The sequence below is a fragment of the Sylvia atricapilla genome, chromosome Z, assembly GCF_009819655.1.
Source record: "Sylvia atricapilla isolate bSylAtr1 chromosome Z, bSylAtr1.pri, whole genome shotgun sequence".
Lineage (NCBI taxonomy): Eukaryota > Metazoa > Chordata > Aves > Passeriformes > Sylviidae > Sylvia > Sylvia atricapilla.
Window position 1 is genome coordinate 8,345,338 of NC_089174.1, and position 27,894 is coordinate 8,373,231.

The 27,894-nt window shown below is 42.2% G+C and overlaps 1 protein-coding gene and 1 long non-coding RNA gene across 2 annotated transcripts in view; both read right to left on the reverse strand.

Moving 5' to 3' along the window:
- LOC136373976 (uncharacterized) overlaps positions 1-27,894 on the reverse strand; it is a 107,497-nt gene that overhangs the window by 48,650 nt on the left and 30,953 nt on the right. The window lies entirely within an intron of this gene.
- HPRT1 (hypoxanthine phosphoribosyltransferase 1) lies at positions 9,326-26,609 on the reverse strand. Its single transcript, XM_066339622.1, has 9 exons — positions 26,464-26,609; positions 24,471-24,577; positions 22,799-22,982; positions 18,685-18,750; positions 18,020-18,037; positions 15,655-15,737; positions 13,226-13,272; positions 11,336-11,412; positions 9,326-10,747 (listed from the first exon to the last, which is right to left on the reverse strand). Exons 1-9 carry the CDS (start codon positions 26,488-26,490, stop codon positions 10,700-10,702), a joined length of 657 nt encoding a protein of 218 aa, XP_066195719.1. The 5' UTR covers positions 26,491-26,609; the 3' UTR covers positions 9,326-10,699.

Consider the following 27,894-nt stretch of genomic DNA (forward strand, 5'->3'; position numbering starts at 1 on the left):
ATGGGGAGGATGGAGAGAGGAGGGATGTAGTTACTCTGCTGCATAGTCTGCCCTATCTGGAGTTGAAAGCTTGATTTATTTTTTTCTTATTTTCAAAAATACTTGCTCTTCTCTGTGTGTGCCTTGGAAGGGATCCTGCCCAGCTGCCCTGGTCTCCCCTCCTGGAGTTGCCCCTCTCTGCCAGCACCTCTCAAACCCTTTCTGTTGTTGCTTTGTAGTTCCACTGAAGCAGCGATCGGGTTGTGTGGAGCTGACGTGCCTGTGTTCAGAGGTGAGTTGGGAAGGTAAGCTCATTGTCCCACCTGCTCCAAAATACCTGCGGCATCTGCATCCCTCTGGGTAAATGCAGGTCCCTCTGACACTCATATCCTTTCTTGGGTGCTGCAGGTAATACCTTGGAGATGTTCAAGTGAACTCAACTCATTCAGCTGCCAATTTCTGCTCTAAAGTTGAGTTTCCAAAGCACAAACTGAGTTTGAAAGAAGCTGAAGTGGGAGACGGGATAATTCAAACAGGGAACTTTCTGTTGCATAAAATATTGACGCTGTCATGTCATAAACGTGCATATTTTCTCGGATACATATTTCCTTGCCTATCCCAAATTTCCAGTTGCCCAATACTTGGTGTGACTGTTGATTTTCCCTCTGTGCTGGAGGCTGTTGGAGGTGTATTGAACCCTTGATTGAAAAGTCTTCCTTACTGAAGAGAGCCCTTGCCCTTGTTGTTGAACTAGGCAAAAGTTTGGTTTATATAAATTTAAAAACATTAATTAAAATGTGAACCTCAAGCATCATCAAAATGGATTCTAAAGCTGAACGTGTTTGCTGTTGCTTTTTTCTTTTGGATTCGTTTGTAGAGATGAAAGAAATAAGATTGCACAGGTACAGTCAAGTAAAACATTGTTACAGAAGTAATTAATGGTAATATTGTGGAGGGTAGTGTTTTGATTTAGCTCCTACAGGCTTGACACTGGGTATGTATTTGCTTTGCAGCAAGTAGCAGCTTCTCATTAGGGAGTTGGCCCTGGTGCTGTCATCGTTGAGGACACTGAAGTGGTGAAAATACACTGCCTTTTTGTTGGCAAATATTTGATTTCAAATTTGAAGTCACTTGGCGTAGGTCACAAGAGCTTTTGAAATTCCTATTTTTAAGTTTGCTAAAGAGGCAGGGACTCAGTGGTGTGTTGGGCACGAGGGGATGGCACAAGAGTTTGAACTCAAGGCGACATTTCTGACGTTGTTCAGGTTTTTTTGTGATGCTGCTTTTTAAGAAAATGAATTGAAGGAAGTTGTCACATAACTGGTGACGGTGAGGGGGGGCAAGGGGAAGGTTGAAAGGAAACAAAATATATCAGTCTGTTAGCACGGCTCCTGTGCAGCCCAGGCAGGCTGGTGTGTAAGTGCCCCTGGCAACCACCTTCTGCAGCCCCTCCCTGCCCTGCACTGGTGCTTTCTGCTCTGGTACAGGCAGGGAATGTGATGATGTTCCAGAGATCTTTAATTTCTGGTTGTATAAGGTTTGTCCATTCACATGGTAATTAAGCATCATTTAATCTTTTAAAAAGTAAGGAATTTTTTACATATCTCAAAAGTCAAATTGAGCTGAATAAAAGTGTTTTAAGGAAAATTTAACAGGTTTCAACTGTTGGAATCTGGATTTGTTTATCTGAAATATTAACATTGTGACTTCTGGAAAATTCTTGATGTTCACCATCACCTAAGAGGAAAGTACAAGGTAATGTTTCCCCACAGACCAATTGGAAGGGCTGGGAAGTTCTGCAGGCTCTTCACAGTAGCAAAAGCAACAGATCTGCTGGATCTGAAAGTGTATTATTTGCTGGGACCCAATACGAAGTGTGGTTTGGGGCTGGGGGGAACATTAAATTTCTGACCTTGTTTCTGAAATTGGTTTGTTTGCACTGTATAACTGCTTGTTCTCTTACAGTTACAGACTTTTTCTTCACAGGTGCTATCAGACAAACACCCTGTCCTGTGGTGGTAATGAATGAATGTTAGATGTCTTCATTGTAAAGTGTTCTTCAGTTCTTTATATCATGGATTTTAAAAAATTATATATATATATATATATTTTTTCAAAATACCATTTGGAATGTCAACATTCAGTGGGCTTTGAGGAGATGTAGCAGCACATCATGGTTTGTAGGGACAAGGAGATACAGACCATTCTGGGCTGCCTCATTACCTCAAGGATAAGACAAGAAAGTGAGCTTCTGGTTATCATAGATGTGGAAGCTAACACATTCCCATGTATCTCATTAGTTCAGGTATGTGTAGACACGTTCTCTTGGTGCTTGTACTGTGCACATCCTTTGCAGCTACAAATACATCCCCTGTGAGCTCGTGTGTCTGGCCCTGCCCTGCAGGCAGGAAGGACTTGTAGCTCCTTTTTGTTCTCTGACATGGGCATGACCACGTCCTATACTATATGTACCCCTCAGCTGGTGCTCTTTAGTCCTTTCCCTGGCAAAGGATCAGCCAAGGAACCCTTCCCTGTGTTTGGGGCAGAGAGGGGGGTTCTGGAGGCCGTGGAGAGCTGTCAGCAGTGCTCTAGCAGCACGTAAATACTGGAGTTTGGGATTGCCTGTTGCTCTCCAGTATTGCATTGCTGCTTTAGTGAGGCTGGAAATCAGTCCCTGCCACAGGAGCTGGAGCTCTGGCTCTTGAGGTTTCTCTGTGGCACCCCCATGGTGCTTCCCACACTGCCAGGGGATCCTGGCTCCCACCCCAATAAATCACTGCAGAGGCAGCAACCAACGAGGTCTTGGTGTCATGAGTGGGGAAGGGGTGGAGGGTGTGCCCCAACACTGCTGCTGGGCACCCAGTGCCCCAGCCCAGGAGTGGAGGGGCAGGGAGCACTGCCTGCTGTCCACAGATGGTGATGAGCCCTTCCCTGGGCCCTGGAGGGCAAGGGGGAACGTGGGGCTGCACAAGGGCAGTGCTGGACCCTGGGTGCACCGTATCTCAGGACCTGGGGAGGGGGTGTGGGGGACGCTGGGGGGGTGGAAGGGCTGGTGGGGACCAGAGCTTCAGCTGGGTGAGAGGGAGGGACAGATGCTCTCATTGTGCATGTGGTACTCCTGGGGAAGCCGTGCTGTAGGAGACATCATCTTCCCCCAAATTCCTGCAGCTGCCTTAGCCTCTGTCAGGTACAGCTGCCACAGGGGGACTGCCAGTGGCCAGCAGCATCTGGCACCACTTGGACCATGGTGGAAAGAGCTTGGACCACCCGAGGATTTGCCTGCAGACCCACCAGTGCAGCAGTGAGCTCCTCCAGAGCTTTCCCAGCCCCATGGTGAAAGGTTTTTCCTTAACATTGTACCACTTGAAGCAGCCAAGCCCTGCTGGAATGGACACAAGGGCGACCATGGAATCAGGGATGCCGCTGGGAAGGGCTGGGGTGGTGCCTGCCTGGTCAAGATTCATCTGCTGTGGTGTCAATAAGCTTGTCAGTCCTGCCAGCGATGGTGCATCATTAACAGCCCCAATCCAGCAGCCTCCTGGTGGTTGTGAATTCCAGAACATTTGTTTTTTTCAGCTATTTTCAGAAATTACTAAATCACAGCCAATAGTTGCAGGGCAGGGGAAAATCCTGTTGCTGATTTACAGCTTCAGTTCCTGCTCTGTTCAGGGAGTGTCAGCACTGTCAGAGCATCAGCAGGAGGCACCCTGGAACAGAAATATCTCTGGTATGGGGGATGTGAGTGGGGAGGAGCAGCTTTTAAAAGCCTCTACCTTCAAAGAGGGAAAACTGACAATGTTTGGGCACATATCTCGTGCATTCAGTATTCTTCATTCTGTAAAATAGTTCATTCTCACTCTGAACAAGTCAGCTATTAATTAAGCAATGTACCATACTCCTTTTCCCTCAGGAAAATCCCTTGAGTGACTTGGTTAACAGGGAAATTGGTCAATAAAGTTGATAACTGTCTGTACATTTATACTAATTTTGCATCACTCCTTTCTTAAAGGTTTCTACAGATATTTATAGCTGGAGTGTAAGATTTAAAATTTCTTTTACTTATTTTGGGCCATTTCTGTTGTTAGTTTGGTTTTACTCAGGTAGAAAAAGACATTTTCACCATGTTCACAAACTGAAGACTCCTGCTAAAACTGCTTTCGGGCATCAGCCTCCTGCAGGGTCAAAATGGGAGTAATGGGAGAGTGAAAGCTCAGAGTTTGCCAAGCAGTGAGCAGGAATAAAATCTATAGGCAAAATTAATGCAGTAGGATCCCGGGGGACAGGAACGCACCCACGGAGGTGGCTGTACGGGGTGTCAGCAGCACGGGCTGTGACAGTGACAGATGTGCCATAGCCACCATAACCAGGGCATGGAAATGTTGGGAACAAGGGCTGAAGGTGCAGAATGTGGCTCCACAGGACCTTGTGTATCCCCATGCTGCTCCAGATACTTCAGGATCTTGCCAGTTATTAATACAGAAAGTCCAGGGGCCAGAGGGGGGGGGGGTGGGCAGACATGCAGCTGTGCTTTTCTCTCTGAGAAGAGAGGGAAGCTCCCGTCTTTTTTTTTTTTTTTTTCTTTCCTGTGGTGCAGAAGTTTGCCTTTAGCACAAATGCAAGTTGATTTCCCTACTGCATTTGAGCACAAACCGCTAGGGAAAAAAAAGCCCTAAATGCCTTTGCAGAGCATCTCCGGGCTGACCAGTCCACCACAGATCCACAGTGCAAGTCTGAGGCATCTGCAGATGGGCAGCAGCACAGGCAAAGCAGCCTGGGTAAACTTCTCTATTCGTATAGGATAAGGCAAGATGTGGCTTTTTGTTTAAATGTGAAATTTATTGCATCATCAGGAATCCATGAGACCACTGTAGAGGAAAAGTCTTTGAGTGCCCTCAGTAGTTTTTGCTCTGATTTTATAAACAAGCTGGAAGGCAGCACTTCCCTGTGGTAGGCAAATACGTGCAGCACATCATCACACCACTGCATGGCTGCTGGGCTTAGAAGGTAGTCATTAAACAAGTCTAAATCACAGGTTTCTACACCAGTCTTCACTTTTTAAAAGAATTTTCCCCAGACCAAAACTCCCACACACTAACGCTGAGGTTATGTTGCTCTGCTCACAGTACAAGGTACCTCCATTAAGAGGTAGTGGGAGTCAAATGAAGTGTTGCAGATTGCTGTAAACACTGGAAACACAACCCAAAAAGCTGCCTTAACTACCTTCAGTGCTTTTCTGTTCGTCTCCTTTGATGCAGAAGGAATTTTTGGCAAAGGCTTGCAGCTCATTGTGGTATCCAGCATTATCTTGCTTTTCTTGACACTTCTTGCCCACCCACGTCATCTGCCTTTCCTCAGCTCACATCCAGTGTATTTGGAGCCAGGACTGGCTTTGGCAGGTGTTTGTGCAGTGCCTTGCACAACAGCAGCTCCCAGTGCCTGATGTTAATGACTTCGGGTCTTATTCTTTGCACTACGGAGATATTTCATGTGTCTTGCTCTCTCTCTGCGGGGTAGGAGATCCTGGCTGGGTACCCAGCTGTGCAGCTGCCCCCAGCACAAAGCTGCACAAAGGAAAAAGTCTTGGGTTAAATTAGATGTGGCAGGTATCAGCCACATGGCAAAACAGAAGCCAGCTCACCTTTCCCGTGAGGGTTTGCTAAAGTGACAATGATGACCAGTGTAAAGGATGGCTCTGACACCCTGATGACACAGGGGTTCCTGGCAACAAACTCACCAAATGGAAGAAGAACACAAATTCAAGTATTTTATTTTCTAAAGCAAAGTGTAAGACGTTGCTCTCCTCAATTTCTCATGCAAACCCATCCTTGTGGCTGTTCAAGTAATAGGATACTGAGGGTTACTCAAACTGTGATTCAAGCAGAGCATATATTAATTTATAAGCTGTCCAGGGTGAGTTCTCATACCATATAGTCGGTGAGAGAAAATAACTTCCCCCTCACACTGAAAAGAAATTATTTGAGTGTGCAGGACTGCCAGGTAAGGTCTGATGGCTGGGAGGGAACTGGAGGTTGTGGAAGATGCAGCTCGGCAAGAAGGGAGTTGTGATTATGCTATACTAGAAAGCACAGAGTGATTTTCTAATTTAAAGTTTAGAAATTTACACCACAGAAGATACTTCTACCCCGTATTTTGTATTCTCTGATTGCTACAGGGTATTTTGCATTTTGTGAATGGAGGAGAAAAATTTATCACGAGAAGAAACGGGAGGAAAAAAATCTGATAATTGTAGATCAATGAACGTTTAGGAGCTCACACACAAAAGACACGCACACGCACACACACACACATTATCCCGCTCCTCTCTGCCTTAGGGTTGGCTTAGTCACGTCCCAGTTCCTCAGACGGGAAACAGACAAGTGAAGCATCAGCATCGCTGCTCTGGCACTGCCCGGATGCGCAGGGAAGGCAGCGCGTTCCGCCGATATCCAGGCAGTCTGTTCCCGGGGAGAAGGATTTTACCCCGCTCCAACCCACAGGACAGCCAAGCCAACCCCTTGTGCTTCCGCCAGCCCTGCCCCGCAGCCCCGCGCTGGCCGAGCTCACAGCGGCACAGACGGAATTCCCTGCGGATCCGGAGGCAAACCCAGCCCCACACCGCCACCCACACCCCTTCCCCTCGGGCAGAATCCATGAGGAGACGGGGCTTTCCATGGCAGGGCTGGAACAGCCGAACTAAACACGGTTGTTTCACTGCCACGAGTAGCAGAATGTCGTGGGAGAAATACGTTTTTGCCCAATTCTCTTCAAAAAATTCTGTTGCATTCCCGCTGGTGCTGCTGAGATTTCAGGATTGTAAATCGGGCGCGGATGAGCTACTCAAGAAGCCACGTAAGAGAGCTGGAGCTGGAAATAGCTGATTCCTAAATTATATAGACAGTATCTACTGGGGTATTTTCTTGATTATAAAGGGCTGGGGTGGGGAACCACAATTTGTGAGAGACCCTCACGCAGCCCTAATGCCCAAAGCTTTATCTTACAGGTACCATGCTTTGCTGCAGTTCAGTGCTGGAGATACGCAGGAGACACACGAGGGTTGGTTCCCTTTCTGGTGACAATGGGGACAAAATAAAGATGTCACTAATAATGGTTGTTAGATAACACCAGCCTCTTCCTGGAACAGGTTAATCTACGTGCATGTTGGTTTATTCACCATCACTGGCCTGCCTCTCCTACCTGGTCCCACAAGGATTTTCGTCTTCCAAGATGAAGTTTCAAATCATCATTTGGTGTTTTACTGGAGCAGAGCCCACACACAGAAGGGCATTTGCAGCCACTCAGATGTGTCCCCAACACACACCCTGCACCAGCTTTTCATCACCTGGCAGTTACCAGCATGATCCTTCAGGTTCTCTAGGGATGAAAATCCTCACTGCCAGTTCTTAGATTGTGCTGAATCTTTGTGCTTTTCTAGCCCTACCCTCTTTACCTTGGTGCCTGCAGTACCATGGGCTTACGGGGTACTGGCATCTTTACAGAGCCGGGAAGTGTTTTCCTCATCAGAATATTCATCAAACTACATCTGCTTGGGTAATTAAATACTATAACAACAACAACAAAAAACCCCCCCCAAAAAACGAACAACAAAAAAAAACCAAACACCAAACAAACAACCCCCCCACACACACACACAAAAAACAAAACCAAAAAAACCCAAAACAAAACAAAAAAACAACCCAACAACAACAACAACAAAAAACACACAGAAGGAAAAAAAAAAAGAGAAAAAGACCACAGTGATGTCTCAGCTTATAAAGGTGCTTGCCAAGAGTGGAGATCTGATCTTGCAAGGTGCAACCTGCTGCACAGGAATTAAAGCCTGTTGGGTAGGGCAGGCAGTCCTTTAATGACTCAACCAGCTCCCCATAAGCACTGTCAGCTCCTCGCTGCTGGATTAGTGCCTGCTTGACAGGATTGTCGCAGCATAACAGACAATGAAACACCACCATTTAATCAGTCCGGATATACAATTACAAGGCAGCTCAAAGATCCTTATTTGCCTCAATTTTCAAAACCAAGATTGCCAAAAAAAAAAAAAAAAAAAAAAAAGCGCCCCAAGTGAAGTGCCAGCTCAGTTCACAGAGAAACTTTTCATCACATTTCTGTCTCAGCTACCAAAATGTACAGAAATGCCAGATGTCACAGGGAGAAGACAGCGTAGAAAAGCCTATAAATATTCGAAATTATTTTTCCAGCATGCATTTGTGATTCATAAAATCTGGAACTATAATGAATTTCAAATGTCACATAAACGTTCAAATACAAGATATTCCTCTGTGCTTTTATAATGCTTTAATATATGTCTGGGTCGTATAAAGCTGGTCTTTAACTTGCAAGGTGTAACTAAACTCCCAGTCTTTTAACCAAAATTACCAAATAAAAAATAACAATTGCAGTTTCAAAGTTTTTTAAGTGAAGATTTATCTTCCTGTTGTGCACACACAGCTGCTGTGAAAGGCTGCAGTAGATACTATTCTAGCAAGGGCGGGGGTAACCTTTTATCTAAACAATTTTCATACCAACAAAAGCTTTTGAATAAGGAATCTCTCTGTGGTGATGAACTTGATCTGACAAGCACCTATGTGAAGTGAAAAACCCTCTGTATCTGTTCCACAGCACCCCAAATGTGATAACAGTTGGAGATTTTAAGTATAGACCTTTTCCATCAGACATGGGTGGTGTGGTAGAAGGCAGACCTGCGTTGCTGCAGCATCACTCTCGGTTATGATCAGTGTGGCTCAACAGCACCTTCCCAAACCTCTCCTGTGACCACACAGTCCATGCAATTCCAACCTCTGTCCTCAAAAGACTGAGAATTCCCTGCTCCAGCTACAGTTGGAAAGACAAACCCCTTGTTATGACTAACTGAAGCCCTCCTCTCTTTACCAAATCACATAATGTGAGTAATTGTCTTAACCATGACCAGAAAACCTCTCAGGAGGAATTCCTCTTCTTGGGAGATGCACTGCATATTTTTGCAACAGGTCACAGGCAGATACACAAAGGTGATTTAGGAGAAATCTAGGACTACAATCAGACTTTGTAGTGCATGGGAAGAAAAGCTCTTTGAAAGAATTACCTACAGTATAATTATGATTAGTGTTCTAATATTTGTTAAAGAGAATTCCAATAAATTAACAAATAGATCTCCCAGGAATGTGGTCATTTGATGTGAATTATGTTGTGTGAATTCATATTTTAGGTCTGCTATTAACATTAATACTAGGTGAGCTGTAACAGAGCAGGCCATGGATGGGCAGTAGTGTGCAGGTCTTGGAAAAGTACAGACTCAAACTTCAAAACCACAGAAAAATCTTTCAAACCAGAATCTTTCAAAAACTCCATTGTGTATTAGGGACTGAGCAGCATTAAGTATGAGGATGTGGTAGGAGAATCCACATGCAGAAGTACAGGAACCAATAAGCAAAGCACAAACACAGGTGTCAGCTGGGCTGCCATGTTCAGAACTGGACTCCACAGGAACAGAAGTGCTAATGAAACAAACCAAAATGATTACTTACAAAATGGTTGTGGTTTTTTGTGGGTTTTTTCCCCACATGGATATGTATAACGGACATAGAACCTCTACTCTCCATTTCTGCCAAGTCAGAACAAAGGACTCTTGCTTCAACTGTTCTCTCTGAAATCTGGTTTGGTTAGAGAATTGTGCAATTGATTCAATATCTTCCCATAGCACTTTTATCATTCTCTCTCTTAGACAGGATTACAATAACCAAAAGCTCTACAAAGGTAACAAATGCAGAGTCTGCCTTCACTGTTACAAGCACTTATGAAAAACATTATTGAGAAGAAAATTTCAAGAGCACTTTAATATACAGAAGGAGTGGGATAGATGTGCGGGGCTTATTTTAAAGAGACAGCCTTTATTTAAAGTACTTTGCTTTGTAGATCTTATAAAGTAAACATTACAATACTTTTTTTCCCCACAAATATATTAAAATTGTTTAAATTCAAAAGGCAATTCCACAGACTGATGGATATTTTTAAAGAAAAAAAATCTAACAGAAATAGGCAGCTCAACTAAAACTTGATTTTAAACATTCTGTTTTGTCATTCCATTAAAAAAAAAAAAAAAAAAAAAGAAAAGAAAAAACACACTTTTCACCCAGACTTTCTTTACAGCAATAAGGCAACTCCAGGAGATTGGGATGAGCCCCTTGGAGATTACAGATACTGTAACTGGCTGCTCCTCATGCTTTGTAACACCCAAAGGTGCAACTATCCATTAATCACAATCACATCTGTGCATTAATATATAAAACTTAAATTACTGATTTTAAAAATATTACTAATAGACTTCCCTATCATAAATTGTTTTACATTTACAGTACTTGAACTATTTCAGTTCTGGGTTGATGAGGTTTAAGCAATTTACCACTGCAAAAGTTAGACTCTGGAGCTCACAAACAGCACAACCCAACCAGGGGCAGCGATAGTTGGTAGAGTCATAGTGCAAATCAAAATAAGGAGTGCAGAACTGCACTAATTGTTTACATTTCTACAATATAAATGAACAAGACGAGCTCTTATAATGTACATGCAATAAATTACAAGTAAGCATATGGCAATGGGGCTGGGGCATTCTACAAGTGTAGCTGGTGTACCAGAGCTGAAGCCTGTGAAAGATAGAACTCAGTAAACAAAACATTTCAAAGCTCTGTTGTCACTTGGAACTCTGCTTTCATGCTTTGTACTTCTGCTTCCCCGTCTCACTGATCACACAGATATGCTGAAACAAAATAAAATAAAAAGCTCCTGTTAGGAAAGTAACCAAAGTCTGACATCAATTACAAGCTTCTGAAAGCAACACAAGTGTACTATACACATTTCAGGAGGAAGAATCTTCTGACACTGATATGCAGAAAAACTTAGGCCTTTTCTTGGTCCAAAAATATCCACATTGCCTTCTTTTCTCCTCTCCTAATTGTCCTACCCAGGGTCTGCTGGGTTTGGTGAGACCCAGATGAAGAGTTAATGATTAAAAAAATAAAATGTGAGTCCTTAACTTCTTCCCAGGTCTCTCTTCTTTTACTCTGACATAACTAAGCAAATGCACTTATTTGTTGCAGACATCTGGTTAGACGAGAAACTTCATGTTATTTCAAAGCTGACAGTTATGCAGCCTCCACTATGCATGCAGTGAAAGAATTTTTGTTTCATCAGAGCCCCAAATGCTGCCCTGCTGCTCTCAGGCTTGTTCTCAACACTCGAACATGAGGCATGATTTACAGAGCAGGGAGAATGATGTAAGGAGATTTCCCTTCCTTCCTCCTCCCCAGTTTTAAATGGAGAAAAACATGCAGGAAAAATTACTTACGTTCAAATCTCTAAAGTATTCATTGTAATCTAGGGCGTATCCCACAACAAATTTGTCTGGCACTTCAAATCCAACAACTGAAAAAGACCATAAGTCACCAGTGTGTTAGAAAAAACTTTCTAGAGAGTTCACTAGACATTTTTACAGAGACAATATGGAATATTTCTTCCACTCAAGCACCCTCAGATTAATATTTCAGCCTTTTTACAATTTTAACTTGCTTTGTAGATTTATCAACTAAAGGAAATTAAATAGATGTATTTATTGGTTCCCACAGAACTGCCTGGTGCTAGTCTGCAAGAAATGGATGGAAGCTCTTAAATTTACTGACAGGATATTATTACGAGAATGTAGAATTCCTTGAAAATGTCCTTTGACTTTGAAAATATGTACAAAAGTGTCAATCCCTCCTGGCACTTCCTATATGCCTGACATGCCAGTGCAGCAGCAATGGACTTGTGAGCACAATACAAGTCCCCCTCTAAGCATGATTCCAGAGACAACACCTCTGGGAGTGGGACCTGCACTCCAGACAGGGCTGCAGGAAGGGTCATTTGCAGGTTTCAGAAACAGATGTGGGCTGGCTGCTTTGGGCTTGCTTTTGGCTTTGGTTTGTTGGTGTTTTTTGTGTTTGATTGTGATTTTTATCTCCCAAAAAATCTGCCTAAAAAGAGGACATTAGCTATTCCAGATTGTCTGAACAGCTCTAGCAGGACACTTTGTCAGGCAGTACCAGTCCACCCTGTCGACACACACTATAAAATGACAAAAATATTTTAATTATCTAAAACATAAAATTTTCAGAGGGCTTTTCCCCCTTGTGCTAAAATTAAAGACTCCTGAGCAGGAAATCTGTGTCTTTTTTCTCTCCCTGGCTACAATGAGGAAAATAGGGAGACAAACTACGCAATTCAAATAAGAGGCTGTGAGCACTTTTGGAAAAACTAAGATGATGTTTAGCACTTACTGGGCCTCACAATACAGAGGAGAAAAAGGAGGCCCAGCCATTACTGCATTATTGTCTCCTGCAGGGCTCACATGTCCTGCTCTGGTTGTCTCTGGGGACAGATGGCAAAACAAGTCATCTGCTGCAAGGTGCTCTGAAGGCACCATCAGCCCAGCTAAGCCTATAATGAGATCCCAGGAATGAGGGGTGTCCTTGAATGAATGAGGGGAACACCTCAGTGAAGCCTCGAGGTATCGAAAAGCTTCACTAACAGAGCATTGGAAAGGAGGAGGAAGAGGACGTGATTCTGTTGCTCCATTCACTTCCATAATGAAAGTAACAGGAATTTAGCCTATGGAACATGGTTAGAACACAGAGCCCTGCTCAAGGCAGGAGGAGCTGTTCACTCTCTTACCACTGTCTGCTGTGGATGCTGTTCCTTCACTAACAGTCTTGGGACAGACAGGAGAGGACAAGAAGGGAGTAACCAGTGCCAATTTAGGCATTTTATCACTGTAAACTTTTATCAGACCTGCTACCCCATGTGGTCCTCCCACATTCTCGGGGACAGCCAAATGCCAGGAGGTGGCTGGGCTAAGGCACACAAATCACTCCCAAAAGTGTCAAAAGGTGAATCCAGCAGATTCCAATGCCTGAAGCATTTGACTACATGCAAGCTGAGAGAATTTGCACATGACAAAGGTGTAACCTACACCGAAATATCAAAGTTTGATTTTCAGTACAATAAAATCTTGCAAATGTTACAAATCCTGATTAACTGTCTCAAAATACATTCCAAATATTTAAATTATCTAAATAAGAGCAAACTTTATCAATAATAACTTGTGAAAACCTATTTGGAACATCCTTGGACTTTTACTCAAAGGTACACAATACACAGACATGCTTTTAATGATGAAAAATGGTTGTCAAAAGTCACTTACAGTCTGGTCGATATCCCACACTTCGAGGAGTTCTTTTCACCAACAAACTGTCAAATAAAATTAATGTTGAACTGAAACATGGAAAGGCACCATGTACAAATATATGCGACTGTTCAGATGACAGAGAAGCCATGTTAGGCCTAACTGTGCATAACTGACAGCATAATTACACATATTTTAAACCATTAAACTTTAAACTTTACTTGCAGGTACAAAAGATCATAATGACACAACCAAAACTTCCTAGAATCACGAATGGTTCACAGCCTGAAGGCTAACTTACAGGTCTGCAAGGAAAAGGCTGGGAGACACTGGTCTGGGTGGATTTTCACTGTGAAAAGTCACTTACTGAGACTTTATGTATGTTAGGAACTTCAGGTGCAATTTACCTCGTAGGTAAATCTGGGATGTGGCCCAAGAAAAAAGCCAACAAAAGCCCAAGTTTTATGAAGCAAAAGTTCAGTCACTTGAATGTAACCGCAATTGCACTTGTACAACTTGTCCTTAACTGGTTTTCACTGGAAGTACTAATTACCCCCATAAAGTAATTGATTCTGATGATCAGGGGATACTACAATTAAAGGTCAGAGGAGTAAAAAACATGGAGATACAAAGCTGGGGGTCTTGTGGTAGAGAGAAATGCCCTGCTTAGCTTAGTTTATTTTGCTCATTATTCAGTAGAGCACTTCTGCCTCTTATAAGACAATCCCACATGCCTGACATTTATCTATCTGGGAAATAGAGACTAAGGGAAGAAAAGAAAAGGTGGTTGATGGCTGAATGCCAACAGGACCAGCATAACTCAGTACACTAAACACAGACCCCCTTCCCTCCAGGGTCACCCCTAAGATGTGGCTTCATTTGCCACAGTCACAGTTTTAGTTACTGAAACTTTTAACTGGGAGACTTAATTTTTTGAGAACTGATGCAAGATTTGATCAAAGAAACCCAAAAATAGCACTAGCATTAGTGTTAAATGTTAACTAACTAGCATTAGTTAACATTTCCCTAGTACAACTACTCAGTTTTCTGAAGGAAAATAAACAGAAAACTAAAAAAAAAAACCAAAAACCCCAAACCAAAACCTCAAAAACCTCAACCCAATCAACAACCACAACAACAAAACAACTACCAAAAATTAACGAAGAAGAAAAAAAATGGAAGAGAGAGAAATGAAGCAACTAAGACCATGAGACTATCTAGAATGGTCATGTTTCCCTGGTCAGGTCTTTCCTTGGGCAGACCCAAATCACTGCAACAGGTTTAAAATACAGGAAATTTAAAATTACAGATTTACAAAACTGCAGTGTTACAAAACTTTTCAGTGACACATATTTAAAAACTGGCCATGGAGAAATACACAACAGCCTCACCTTCAGCAGGTCACCTCCAGATTATCAGCAAGAAGAGCTGTTCTGGTAAGTCTAACAACTGCTCTGACATTGTTATGGCAACACAAGTGATTAGATATTACACCCAGCTCTGCTTTATCTCTAATCCCCAGTAATCATTATGCTTTTATTAAAAAACACACAACCACAGCATAGCAGCGCAACAGATGCAATTTAAAAAGAAGTAGGAGGAATGTTGATATTGGTTAATGATACAATATTATCCTCAGTATTTCCTGTAGGTTGCAAGTTATGAAATGTTTTGAAATTAATTGATTAAAGGTGTAACTAAGTAGAAAAGCCTGGAAGAGCATATGGCTGGGTGACTCTCACAGAATGACCTCTAAAGCTCATCTGCACTATGCACACTACACACTCACTCATCTTCATGTGCAATCTAATTAAATTCCACAATTAAAGATGGAAAAATAGAAAAAATGTTTCCATTGCACAGGTACACCACTGCAGTACAGTGAAGTTGCAGACAGTGCCAGCAGAAACAAACATCTTTGGAGAGACACTATATACAGGTAAGTCACAACCACTAATTTTTTTATTCCCCCTTCTAGTTAAAGTCTAAATTTATGAACTAATTTTGCTTTGAAAATACCTCTATTAACTTGAGAAGGTATTTTTTTTAAGACCAAAAGATTTAAATTCTTCTAGATACTTCTAAATTTGTTCTTAGTGGTAAAAGCCCACAAACTTTACCTTAATATGATGGGCAAAAGGTGTTCCAGGCAAGCACAATCTATGCCCTTCTGAAGCACAGGAATTCTTCCAGCAATAAGACTGGAAAAACAGTGTTTCCAATATCCTTAACATATATATGTGCCTGTAACATGCAAAAGTGCTTTAGGAGTTTAAACAAGTAGTGACTTCAACAGATCACATCACATATGACTCCTGCAGAAATGTTCCCTCCTGTTTCTCTTCCATGGAAATGTGTTCTATGTTTGTTTTTACTTGTTGGTTTGGGTTTTTTTTTTTAAACCTTCTTAAGGTGAATACCAGCATAAATACTCATCAAACATTTACCTGGCTACTTTCACCATCTTTGGATTGTACTGTTTAAGTAGAGACAGCAACGTTTTCATTGTTTTACCAGTATCAATTATATCCTGAAAATAAAAACACTCATGTAAGACAAAATATTTAACATGTCAGAGTAGCACTTTCAAGTTTCTACCACCAAAACTGCTCATCCACAGCAGCATGAAAATATGGCAAGCTATAGCCTGTAAAAATGCTCACAAACAAACCCAGGTGGCATGAAACACAGCGCTGAGCTTATGCAACCACGCTGGGTAAAGTGATCACACACATTAACAAGAGTGCTTAATTGTTGTGGATAACCCTGACTTTGGAAGCAGTTGCTGAGCAAGTAGTTACTGCAATGACCTTCTTGGCTCCTTCTGGATGTTTTATGGTTTGTGCTCCTTGCAGCAATGAGATAATGTTTAATTCGAGTATGATAAGAGTAGTGTTAGTCTCGCTGTTGAGCTCAGTTACAGAGTATTCAACGGGAAGAAAGGCAAGAAGGGAAAATGGGCAGAACAACCCACTATTGCAGTTAAAGGAAAAGGAACACAATTTACTTTACAGAGCCAAAAAATACCTGAAGAAATTGCACAGGGAAGTCTGAGTGCAGTTTTGAAGCCTAAAACACACTAAAATAAATTTTGGCACGGCATTTTAATCCCATTCACTGCATACATAAACAGAAAACAAAAAGAGAATATATGGCTTGAAACTGAAGCATCAGAAATGGCCTCCTCATTTGGACTCAAACAATCACATCATCTTTAAAGGGACAGTCCATGCCCTGGCCTAAAATCAAATCTATTTGAAGTGAAGGAGGCAGACAGCAAAGAAGCAGCAATATCCTGGTTTCAGCTGATTTTCCCATGACTGCCAATTAAAATAAAAATCAAACAACAAACTCAACAGAGCACCTGTCAGCATTACCGTTTACACTCAATGCTTTTAATCATTAAACTCCACAGAAGTTGAAGATGTACAGGTACATAAATAAAAATCAAAGTTGGTAAATAAACAGCTACTTCCATGCTCTAAGAGAAAAGCAGAACCTATTACTGATTTTCTGTTGTGTGATGAGCTGTTTATAGGAGATGAATCTCCATTTTGTACAGAATTTTTTTGGACATTAAAGGGATGCAATAAAGAAAAGCCTAGTGCTCAAGACATTAAATTTACAATAGATGTGCATTTTATCAATTGACAGGTGAAATGGTGATTAGTAAGTGTTCATATCTGAGTGTATAAGATGAGTCACTGGACAGATGATTCACAGAACAAATATGAAACTAGCCTAATCTAGGGATTACATTCATCTGAAATGAAGCGGATACATAATTAAACACATCTGTCTATCTAAAGCAAAATATACTTCAAAGAATACCACTGATCACACAATGTCTGCTGTGTACATGCTATTTTGGTAGGAGTTTTGGAACTGCATGTGTTTCCTGTGGAATAATATAACCTTCTCAAATTAGGAAAATAATACACAGAAGCACATTTTATGAGAGGGAACATCCTTTCCTTTGGCTGATGAATCAGTTGCCATAGTTGTTTCTTTGCTTACAAACATGCCATTTCCATTATTCGGAGCCTTAACACATTATTAGATTGCACATCCACCTTTCCTGTCTACTGCTGCTGCTTCCCTATCCTGAAATTGTGAATTGTACTCAAGGAAAGTGACATTGTCTGCACATTAGCAATGGTGCTCATCAAGATAGAGGTATGAAAGCAGAATTAAGCAACAGCACCTACCAGGCAATCAAACTGAGCTATACTGAACCTGGTATCACCCAGAGAACCATGACAAGACAGAGGAATGGGAACTCAGCAATTGCAAAATGCCAATTAAGAATTAGCATTCTCTATGTCACTATTTTCTAAAAAAACTACACACAGGGACAGTGAGCTTAGATCTGTTTTTCACGTATTTTAGGATACTCATACCAGGAACTTTTTTCTACCTCTGCAGTTTAATTTCCTAGTTTACTGTGATGAATCCAGAACAATAACATGCTTAGTATCGCTTTTTTTCAGGCTACTTTTTCAAACAAAAACAAAAAAAAAAAAGGAAAAAAATTAGACATTTTTGAATTGACAAAATCTCAGAAAACTGAAAGAAAATAAAAACCATTTTAGATGGGTGTTTTCCTGGTTAAATATAGCAATTGAATGCAATTTGAGAATTCAAAACACAGCTTAGTTCAAACTCAGAGACCACTTGCAAAATTCAGGCCTGAAATCAGAAGCTGGAAGCCTTGAAACCAGAAACTGTAGGTTTTCTAGCTTACAAACAACTTCTGTTAGAACTCTTTTACCTGTCACACATTAGAACTTCCAAGTGAAACACAGTACTTACTTCAACGATCAAAACATTCTGGTAGGAAGAAAAAGAAAAACAAATCCATTAGTATCTAGACAACATAAAATTTCTTATTAATCTTCACAACTCATTTTCAGCACAGTTAAATATTTGTACCACCATTTATTACGTATGTTTACATGTGTAACAGCAACTGCTTTGTAGTTTAACATTTTTGATGTTCGAATAACAATTAGCTGAGATTCTTTTCAACAGCTTATGTTAAGTACAGTCTTTGAATTATTCAGACTTTGAAAATTCTAGACATATGCAAAAGAGATCAATATAGAGTCTATACAATTCCTGTTCTTCTAGAGAAGAGTGTCCTACTACAGACACATGTGCAGTTCTGTCATACCTACATCCTATACACTGACATACATCTTAAAAATCACCTATGTGTGAGGGTAAGAGGGAAAGTGATGTGTTCTGGCAGAGTAGGAGCAGTGGTGCTTCAACCTCTGACATCTGGCCTAACAATCACCATAGAATCACTGGAGAAAAGCAGATTCTCAATTTACATTCTCGTATTTCCTCCTCTTGTCACTGCCTGTTACAGGGACCCGTGTTCCTGGCATGGGCTGCACCTTACACATCTCAATAGTATGAATTCCCACCACTCCTTCAGTGGAACACCAACACAGACACGCACAGAGCTGTACCTTTCCAGTCAGGGTAGAGAGGTCATCTCCCCCAATGACTTTGATATCTCCAGTTGACTGATCATTCTAAGAAAGAGGAGGGTGAACATTAGCATGACAAGAATTAAGCTGATTTTCTTCTTGCCGTCAGTGTCAAAACTGTGAAGCACATAACTAGTAAACATTAAAACTTTCAAAAGCACGGCAGCAACAGCATCTCTCTATGAACAAAGAAATTACAAACCATCAACTTCAAAGATGGTATTTCAGGTTAAAGACTGACAAGACATTTGCATGAACACAGGCATCATCTCTCATCTGTGACCATTATATAGGCATATGTATGTAAAAAGCAAGGACTTACTTAATTAATGCATTCTCTACAGACAGAGAAACAGGATAAAAAGCACTTCTGGTTTCCAAGCTACAGGATGCTATGTAGCTGGTAATCTACATTTTAAACTTTATTGCTTTAGAAAGTCTTACTCTGAATAAGAATAGGCAATCATAACAAGAATAGCCAGCAAACAAGGCACTGATTGCTATTTAGAACAATGAGCTACAAAAATAGCCAGAAAAGCTTATGCTTGGTTAACAGCCAGTATTGGTAACAAATCAAATTAGTTCTTATACAATTGAACAGCAACACAGGTACACCATCACTACACTGCACTTTGCTTCAGCAAATCTAAACTGTGATAAAAACATAAATAAACTGTTATATAGGAAAGTCAAAAACAGCTGCGAAGGACTGCCTCACAAATCTTTGCAGTTTATTAAACTCGCTCAACTGACTTTAAATCTTGACAGTGTCTCACAGCTCATATTAGATGTCATATGCAGGTGCTAAGTTCCTCAGCGAAGGGTGAAAAAACAGTTAAAGATTTCTGACATTAGCTGAAACCAGATTTCCACTGGCAAGAACTTTGTTTAATCATTAAGCAATGTTTTAATTATCTTCAGGAGCATTATTTCTGTGTTCAGTACTGGTAAGACTTTAATGCTTCGCGGTTTAACACGTAAGACTTTTACTGTTTAAATCTGTTTTCACTGCCTTCCTGTTGTCACTGCTGGAAAACAATGATGTTTTACAGGATTGGAATTCCTGACTCAAGTGACTCCAAGATCACCTTTTAAAGTGGCATTTTAAGTTCCTTACAGTATCTGCTGTTAGCAGAGACCTTTCAGAATACTGCTGTGACCAGCCTAACCAGAGTTTACCACAAACTCCACCAAAAATCCCTATTTTCACCCGTGACAGTGCAACACATCCACTGTCTTTTGGCTGCCCTTCATGGCTATACAAGCAACATTTGCTCATTTCCATGCTTATATGTTTAATGGTGGAAAGCGATTCTTCTTGTAACACAAACAGAACAAACTGTTTGTCAAGAACACTGAGAGCCGGATCTGATCACAAACACTATCTTTTCATTTCTTAACAGCCTGCCAGATCATTAAAATTCATCTGTAAAGACTTGGAAAACTGGAGTTACAAGTAAAGTTTAATCATAGCTTGATCATGCCAGTATTCTTAGAGAATTATTTTGGGTGCAGTACAGTATGAACTTTGCATTGCAACACAAAAAACCCACATATGCTTGTAAATATTAAATGATCAGTTTGAAACAAGAATAGAACTTCAATTACATCAATTACAGAACCATTACAAAAGTTCATCTGCTTCATTTATGCGACGAGGATATTTTTAACATCTTTTATCCAGTCTGTAAAGACAGGCAGCATGATCCAGTAATCACATCCAGACACAGCGACAAGAGAGTTGAAAGCTCCACTTTCAACTGTCCATTACAGTTTGTGAGGACTTTCACACCGCTGAACACAGATGCCTTCCTGCAGCAAAGCACAGATCAAAACTGCAGAGCAGATTTAGCACTCTGACACTGTTACTGATGGAAGACCCAGTCAAGCTGTTACATACATGTCCACGATAGGATAATCTTATCCAGTCTATTAAGTTATGCAATCTAAAGGACCTAAATTTGGATATTAATAACCATCTAAGAGAGTCTACAGAAAAGAAATGCTCATGAATAGTATAATGGAGGCATCACATAACAGCATCTCCTCACTTATCCAGAACAAGAAAACATTGTTTTATAGAATTAGTTGACAAAATAAAAAACCCTCAAGCCAATACCTCAAGGAAAACGTTTGGCTTCAACAGCTTTCTGTCTACATTTCTCTGCTTTTCTCCTCATCCACTTGTTTCTATAGTAAAAACAGGATTGTAAACTCTTTAAACTTACTTTGCTGCTCACTTCCCTATTAATATCAAGGCACTGTAGGTCTGAGGGGGGAATAAACAAAAACAGCTGTAGTAAAGGAATGAACCAAAACACACCTGGCACACCAGTAAAAAGTCAGCCTTGCTTTTCAGCAGGGACTTTTTCAGGTGTTTCAAACTATTTCTCCAGTATTTTTTTCTGAGTTAGAAAGTAGAGAGCATGAAGGGTGTAGTCTTTGTACTGAGTTTTTAAATAAGGTAAGTAAGTTATTTGAAACAAGATAAGTAAGTTATTGGAAGTGTTCCTAAGTGGAGAAAGCAAAAGATAACACAGCTTCCTCTCCAAGAAAAAACAGGTGCAAGTTATAATTTCCTATTCTTTAATCTACTATTCTGTAATAGAGACATTCAGTTTTCTGCAGCTTTTACAGGCAGAATATATGCACATGTGGGGGCTTTGGGGTGAAGTGGGCTGGAGGCAGGAGTCTCCCTTTTTGGGAGGCACAGAAGCAAAGAAGCTCAGACTGCTCTCCCTCACTGATTTTAACACACTGACAAAGTGCCTCATGAGACACAGCCAAAGGCTGGCATGAGCCCTTCTGTCCAGCCTTGTACTCTTCTTAAAGTACGTAACTAAATTAATGCCTTGTGCTCTGCAAACCTGAGTGTGGTCTCCAGGAAACCCCTGGACAGGCAGCTGTGTGTGCACCTTGGGCAGCCAGGGCTGCTTGCCCTGCAAAAGGACTGGACCAAAGCCCCATGAAGCTCTTGGCTTTGTCATGACATCTCAACAGAAAGCTTGATAGCAATCATGGACTTTTCAAGTTCTGCAGCAGTACAAGTTTGTAAATAATTCCATCTCAGGTTTCACAGTTTAATGAAACAAAGGATGAAAGTGATTTTTTTTTCAATTCAGTTATCTGTATTTTTCTGCCAGAATAGGGCCTGGTCTACAGCTGTAACAAGTAACCCTGGCTTCAATGCAAAGCTGCTGATAGAGAACAAACAGCGTAACATTGTGAAACAATGTATTCAAACATGCTAAAATTAAACAACAACAAAAAAGAAAAGGTCATTATTTCCATCTTATAGATGCTCTTAGGAAAAAAAACAATCTGAAAGTCCAAAAACATGAGACTTGGCTGTCAGTAAGATGGAAATCATACAGTGCTGACAAATACCTGCTTCTACCCCAACCTGCACATCACCCTATGCTTCCTTCTGTAAAACCTAAGTTAGCTCGTGTTACAGAATGTTCTCTTTCCCTACAAATTTGAATATTTGTGTTCAGAATAAAATTCTTTCCCTAAGAATCTAAACCGAAGCCAACCTATGCCTTGTCTTGAAAAGCTAATGCCATATTCAGAGGCTATTAATCACTAATCTAGATTTCTTTATCTAGTGTTTCCTTATGGCCAAATACATCTGATTTCGTTAATTATTTGGTTCATCTAAACAAAAGTGAGATAAGGAACCATTTCTGCAGCTTTCAAGTAATCCTGTCCAAGAATGATGTCTGGGCCATATAAAAACTCCCAGACTTAAATTTTTGTAATAATAGTTGCAGGAGAATTCTCTGTACTAGTCTAGAGCCACAGCTTTAGAGATGGGGTAGAGGACAGAGGAATTTGTTGAACAAGTAAAGGACATGTAAAGGGGTCCCTCTTCTCAGCATAATGATTTTACTGGGGTGAGGAGATATCAAGGTCTAAAAGAAAACACATTATATAATAAGGTAGAGAAAGAGTAAATTGGCTTGTAACTCTTAATTCCCTTAATTATTTGTTTAATATTAGCATTTTAGGGCAGTAATGATATTAAACCTCCTCTGTTAATAATTTTTAGTCAGCTTAGCTAAAAATTGCACAGTATTGCATAGATACTTACACAATAACTCTTCAACCTAATGAAGTCGACTGTCATGGGGATTGATTTATCACTGTTTCTGTTCAGGGCTTTGATGTAGTCTAATAAATCAGCAAAAAATTTATAGCCACCCTTGAGTACACAGAGTGCCACAATGTGGTGTCCTCCCATGCCTTTCATAATTTCTCGTGCCAGTCTCTCCGTCCTAAACAAAACCAAGGAAGAATGAGCTGTCATAACATTTCATTTGCTCATCACAGCAGCAGCATTTGATACTCCCGGCAGCAGCAATCTTGGAAACACATTTTGCTTGGAAATATTTGCCCACCACTTAGGTCTCTTTTACACACTGCTGGTCAACAAAGTTTTGCTTTTCAAGGTTAATCCAACAGTAGCACTGCCAAATGTGCTTGTTTTCCTAGGTCACAGGCAGCCAAAACAAACCTTAACACCCTGAAACTGTTTCACTATCAGATATGAGACATGAAGGAGTGTTCTCTCCTTCCAAAAACAGGTTCAGCTTCCATGCAAAGAGCAATGCAAGCTAACACAACCCCAAGGGCAGTAGCCCTCACCAGCTGACAAACAAGAGAACTCTCAAATTGTAAACTGAAGAGTTTATGTTTATTTGCCAAATCAGAATGCCAGAAACTTGCTCTGAAAGCAGAATACAATACTAGCAAGGCAGAGGAAGAGAACACTGCACTGTTTTTCTGCAATAACTGTTTCTAAATTTATTTTGCCATTTATTTTAGAAAGCATGGTCTACATTTATGGTGTGCCAGCTGACAGCAGGTTTCTCAGAGAAAGCCAACCATTATAAACTTCACGTCAACTCCTTAATGACCTGTACTTTGTCCAATTTTTTCCTCTATATGGACTTCCAGTGTTAAGTTTTAACATTTGGAAAGAAACTTTTTTAATAGGGATGCTCATTGTGTCTAGTCAAACAGAACCATTCAAAATCTAAATGCATTCCTAGCCACAAGATCCCTAGGAAGACCCATACAGCACTACTCATAAAAGGCTTAAATCCACTGAATTTGTTGTTCACTCTCATAAAGATTTACTTTCAAACAGAAAGTAAAAAAAGAAAAAAAAGTCTTGTGGGCTTATGAACACATTTCTGATCACACAAGGTAAAACTTGCACAGCACATTACAGATTTCAGCAACCACAGAAGTGACAGATGGATATTTGCAGAGGATAATGTCTTTCTTGGAAGGCAGGAGAAAGTTATTTATCTACCACATCAACACGAAAGAATCTAAAATTATATGATTAATAGTTTACTTTTATTAATATCTTACGGAAATTCAAGAGACTAAACTTTCAGACTGAACTGACACAACAAAACATCTTCTAGTTAGATTTTAAGAAGGTAAAACATCAAAGAAAACACTGGGAAGTCCTAAGCTGCTACATACTACAAAATTTTGCTTGGGAATTGTGACCAATTTTCAAAGAATACCATTACTGCAAAGGTACAAACCCTTAGAAGCAAAAAAAAAAAAAAAAAAAAAAAAAAAAAAAAAAAAAAAAAAAAAAAAGAAAAGAGATTAATTGTACATTTGAGTCTCTAATTAAATGTAGTCTATTTAGACAGCAGCAAATTTACAAGCAGCAAAATTATCACTGGAAGATGTTTATTACAGCTTCATGCAATCAGTGTACTGTCTGAAGTCAAACAAACCTGTCCATGATGAGCCCGTGAGGAATATAGACTTTTTCCAAATCATCTGCATAATGTTTAGGTATGCAGAACAAATCCAGGTCATAACCTTGTTCATCATCGCCAATCTGAAAAGGAAGTAATGTGAGATTTCTATGAATTCTTATAGAAAGTCTGTGCTGAGAAACTTCAAGTCCTTTGCTTTATTCAGTAAAAACTATCAAACCCATGAAATCCACAATGCTCATCAGAACCACTTTACTTTCCCCCTCTCTAAAAGCATCAGTCACACTGAACAGAGAGTAGTAAAGTGTTATATAAGAGTTCACAAGAGTTACTTGAAATATTGTGAGTTGTTATGCACTGTGTGAAAGTCCTATAACGTTCTCCTCCAGTGGAGAGCAGGAAAGTGAAGTTACTACACCTCAGTGAAACACTATATTCCATTACAAAAATAAGCTTTTTAACCCCTTTGATTTTCCTACTGCAAAGCAAAACATGCATCTGCAATTAAGCAAACAGAGGTTCTGACATGGACACCTTCCAAATCTCCATAACACTCGATCACAACAAAACACACGAGCCAGCTTGCAGGACAAGACAAGAGAGCTATGTGAGCGTGACAAGTTATGCTGTTGTGAAGCAACTCTGCTCTGACCACTGTTCCTGAAACGGGGAGGTTCAAGATCATTCAGAATCTGAAATTAAAGCTTTGAGCAACCTGTTCCACATGGGCAAACTCCCTGTACTAAACAGCCTGCAACACCGGCAAGTGCATATTAATTAGGACAAGGGATTAGCATACATACATGATGATACCGAACACTGCTGAGGTTCAGGGCACAGTGTCACATCAAACAGTCTTCCCTGAACCCTAACCCTGGTGCAGCTTGAACATTATGTGTTTTTTTAATTACTTCCCTCTCTGGTTATGCACCTGAACACTACTACGTGGAAAAGAATTTCAGAGGGAAAACAGAAGGTTAGCACTGACAGTTCACCAGGGCAGGCATTTTAAGCATCCCTTTTGGCCATTTTATTTCAGTGTCTGTGGAAACGCTTACCTGGCCAGTGGTCAGACAACTGTTTACATGAGGGTTTTGTTGATTAATCTTTAATGAGTATTTAATCTGGGGAATTTCATTATTGTTTCACCCTCCCATCCAAAACTGACCCTGTGCGAGCTACACACATACAGCTCGAGCTCATGGTCCCTGCAGTCCACAGGAACTTCAGAAATAAGGCAGGTCCTTCCCAAAAGTCACGGGGTTTTTCTTTGGTCAGACCCATCGTTATATGCAGCGTGTCTGCTAAACCTTCCGTTCTGCATCTAGCAGGGAATGGGCCCTTCCTACAGGTTTTATCAGGTTTTTTATGGACTGCAGGGATTTACTGTCGCAACCTCGCGGCCGTCACAGCTCTCGGCCATCAGACACCGCACGCACTTCATCAGCGCTGGGACTTGCTTCAAAACGATAAACAAAAACGAGCATAAATCGCCTCAGCAGATGCGGCAATTAAGCAAAAATATAAAGGATGCTGCTCCTGCAGAAGCAGACCCAGCTCACACACGTGGGGTTTTCCCGGCCAAAGCCTCCGGCACGCCGGGAACAGCAACAGGAATAGGAAGTTGTGCCGCGCCGGAGGAAGTTCTTCCACCTTCGCTCCGGAGGCGCCAACGCCGGCGCTGCCCATGGCCCTCGGGCTCCGGGTCCCCGCAGATGCCGGCCCGAGGGAGCCGCGGCCGCTGCGGGCAGGGACGCGCCCGGCCGGGGCAGGGACGGGCAGCCGCGGGCCCGGCGCCGGGAGGCCGGGGCTGCCCTCAAGGTGCCTCGGCGGGGCGGCGGCTGCCGGCGCCCAGGGCCGCCGCACGACGCAACACACGATACATCACGCCACGCCGTGCCACCCCGCGCCTTCCCTCACAGATCGCCGCGTTCCGGGGCGCAGGCTGGGCACAGCGGCCGCGGCGCCCAACATCCCCCGTCCCGCGGGCGGCAGCCCCCGCACTCACCACGATGCAAGGGCTGGCGGCGGCCATGGAGCGCGGCCCCGCCGGCGGCGGCTGCGGGCGGCTCGGAGCGGCGGGAGCGGCGGCGGGAGCGGCGGGAGCGGCAGCCGCGGCGGGCAGTGTGAGCAGGACGGCCGCGCCCGCAGCCGCCCCGGCGCCGCCTCCGCGCCCTCCGCGCTCCCCGCCCTCAACATGGCCGCGGCGGAGCCGCCCTCAGCGCCGCCGTGCCGCGGCCGCGGCAGCGGGGAGCGGTCCGAGGGACGGGGGACACATCAGCGGAGCCGTTCTCTCGGAGGAGCTGTCCCCATCCCAGCAGGGTGCGGGTGTCCCCGCGCTGTCCCACGTCCCCACTCCTGGCCTTGAGAGCTGACCCTCCCCTCCCGCAGCGCGATGTGCGTGCCCCGAGCCCTCAGGGTGACATGGGAAGGTGACGGTGCGTGTCCGGGTCTGGGCCCCTCAGCTCGGAAAGGACACTGAGGTGCTGGACCGGGTCCGGGGAACAGCAACATTAGTGTGTGAAGCATCTGGAGCACGAGTGTGCTGAGGAGCTGTGGAGGCAGCCGGGGTGCCGGGCTGGACAAAGGGCGCTCGGGCGGGACCTCATCGCCCTCACGGCTCCGGACAGGGGCTGGGCCGGCGGGGACGGGCCCTTCTCCCGGGAAACCAGCGACAGCACCGGGGGATAAGGTCTTAAGAACAGGTTTAGGTTGGCATTGGGAGGAATTTCTTCACAGAAAGGGTGGTTTAAACATTGGAACGGGCTGCCCTGGGAGGTGGCGGAGTCGCCGTTCCTGGAGGTGTTTAAGGAAAGTCTGAACGTGGCACTCGCTGCCATGGTCTGGTTGACAAAGCGGTTTTGGGCCATAGGTTGGATTCGCTGATCTTGGAGGTTTTCTCCAACCTGATTGATTCCGTGCTTCTGTGACTCCTATGTCCAGGAGCAACAGGGTGGGTAACTGCTGTCATTCCAGAACCAGGCACAGGGATGCACATCCATCAGGTGTTCACGTCCATGGAGGGGCTCCATTATTTTACTCCAGAAGTAAAATAATAAGAAAGCATGGATAGTTCCAGTGGTCCCAAATGAGAGCGAAAAAAAAAGTGTCAACTTTACCTGTAGGTGTGGACGATAAGGACAATTAAGGACAACTCAACAGTGCAAATGGAAATTCGTGATTTCTTATATTATGTAGCAGCTGAAGACTTTCCCTCTCTTTCTCTAAGGAGTGGAAACCAAGTTTATTTTGTGCTGCATGAAATCTTGGTGTCCAGAAAAGGATAATGGTTCTTAAAAATAACTTTACTCATAAAGAACTATAGCAATTGCCCTCCGATATGCATCTAGCATTATTACTGTTGGCTCAGAAAATACAATGAAATCAAATTAAGCATTCCTTTGTATGAAACAACCAATGTAAGCAAATTTTAACTAAG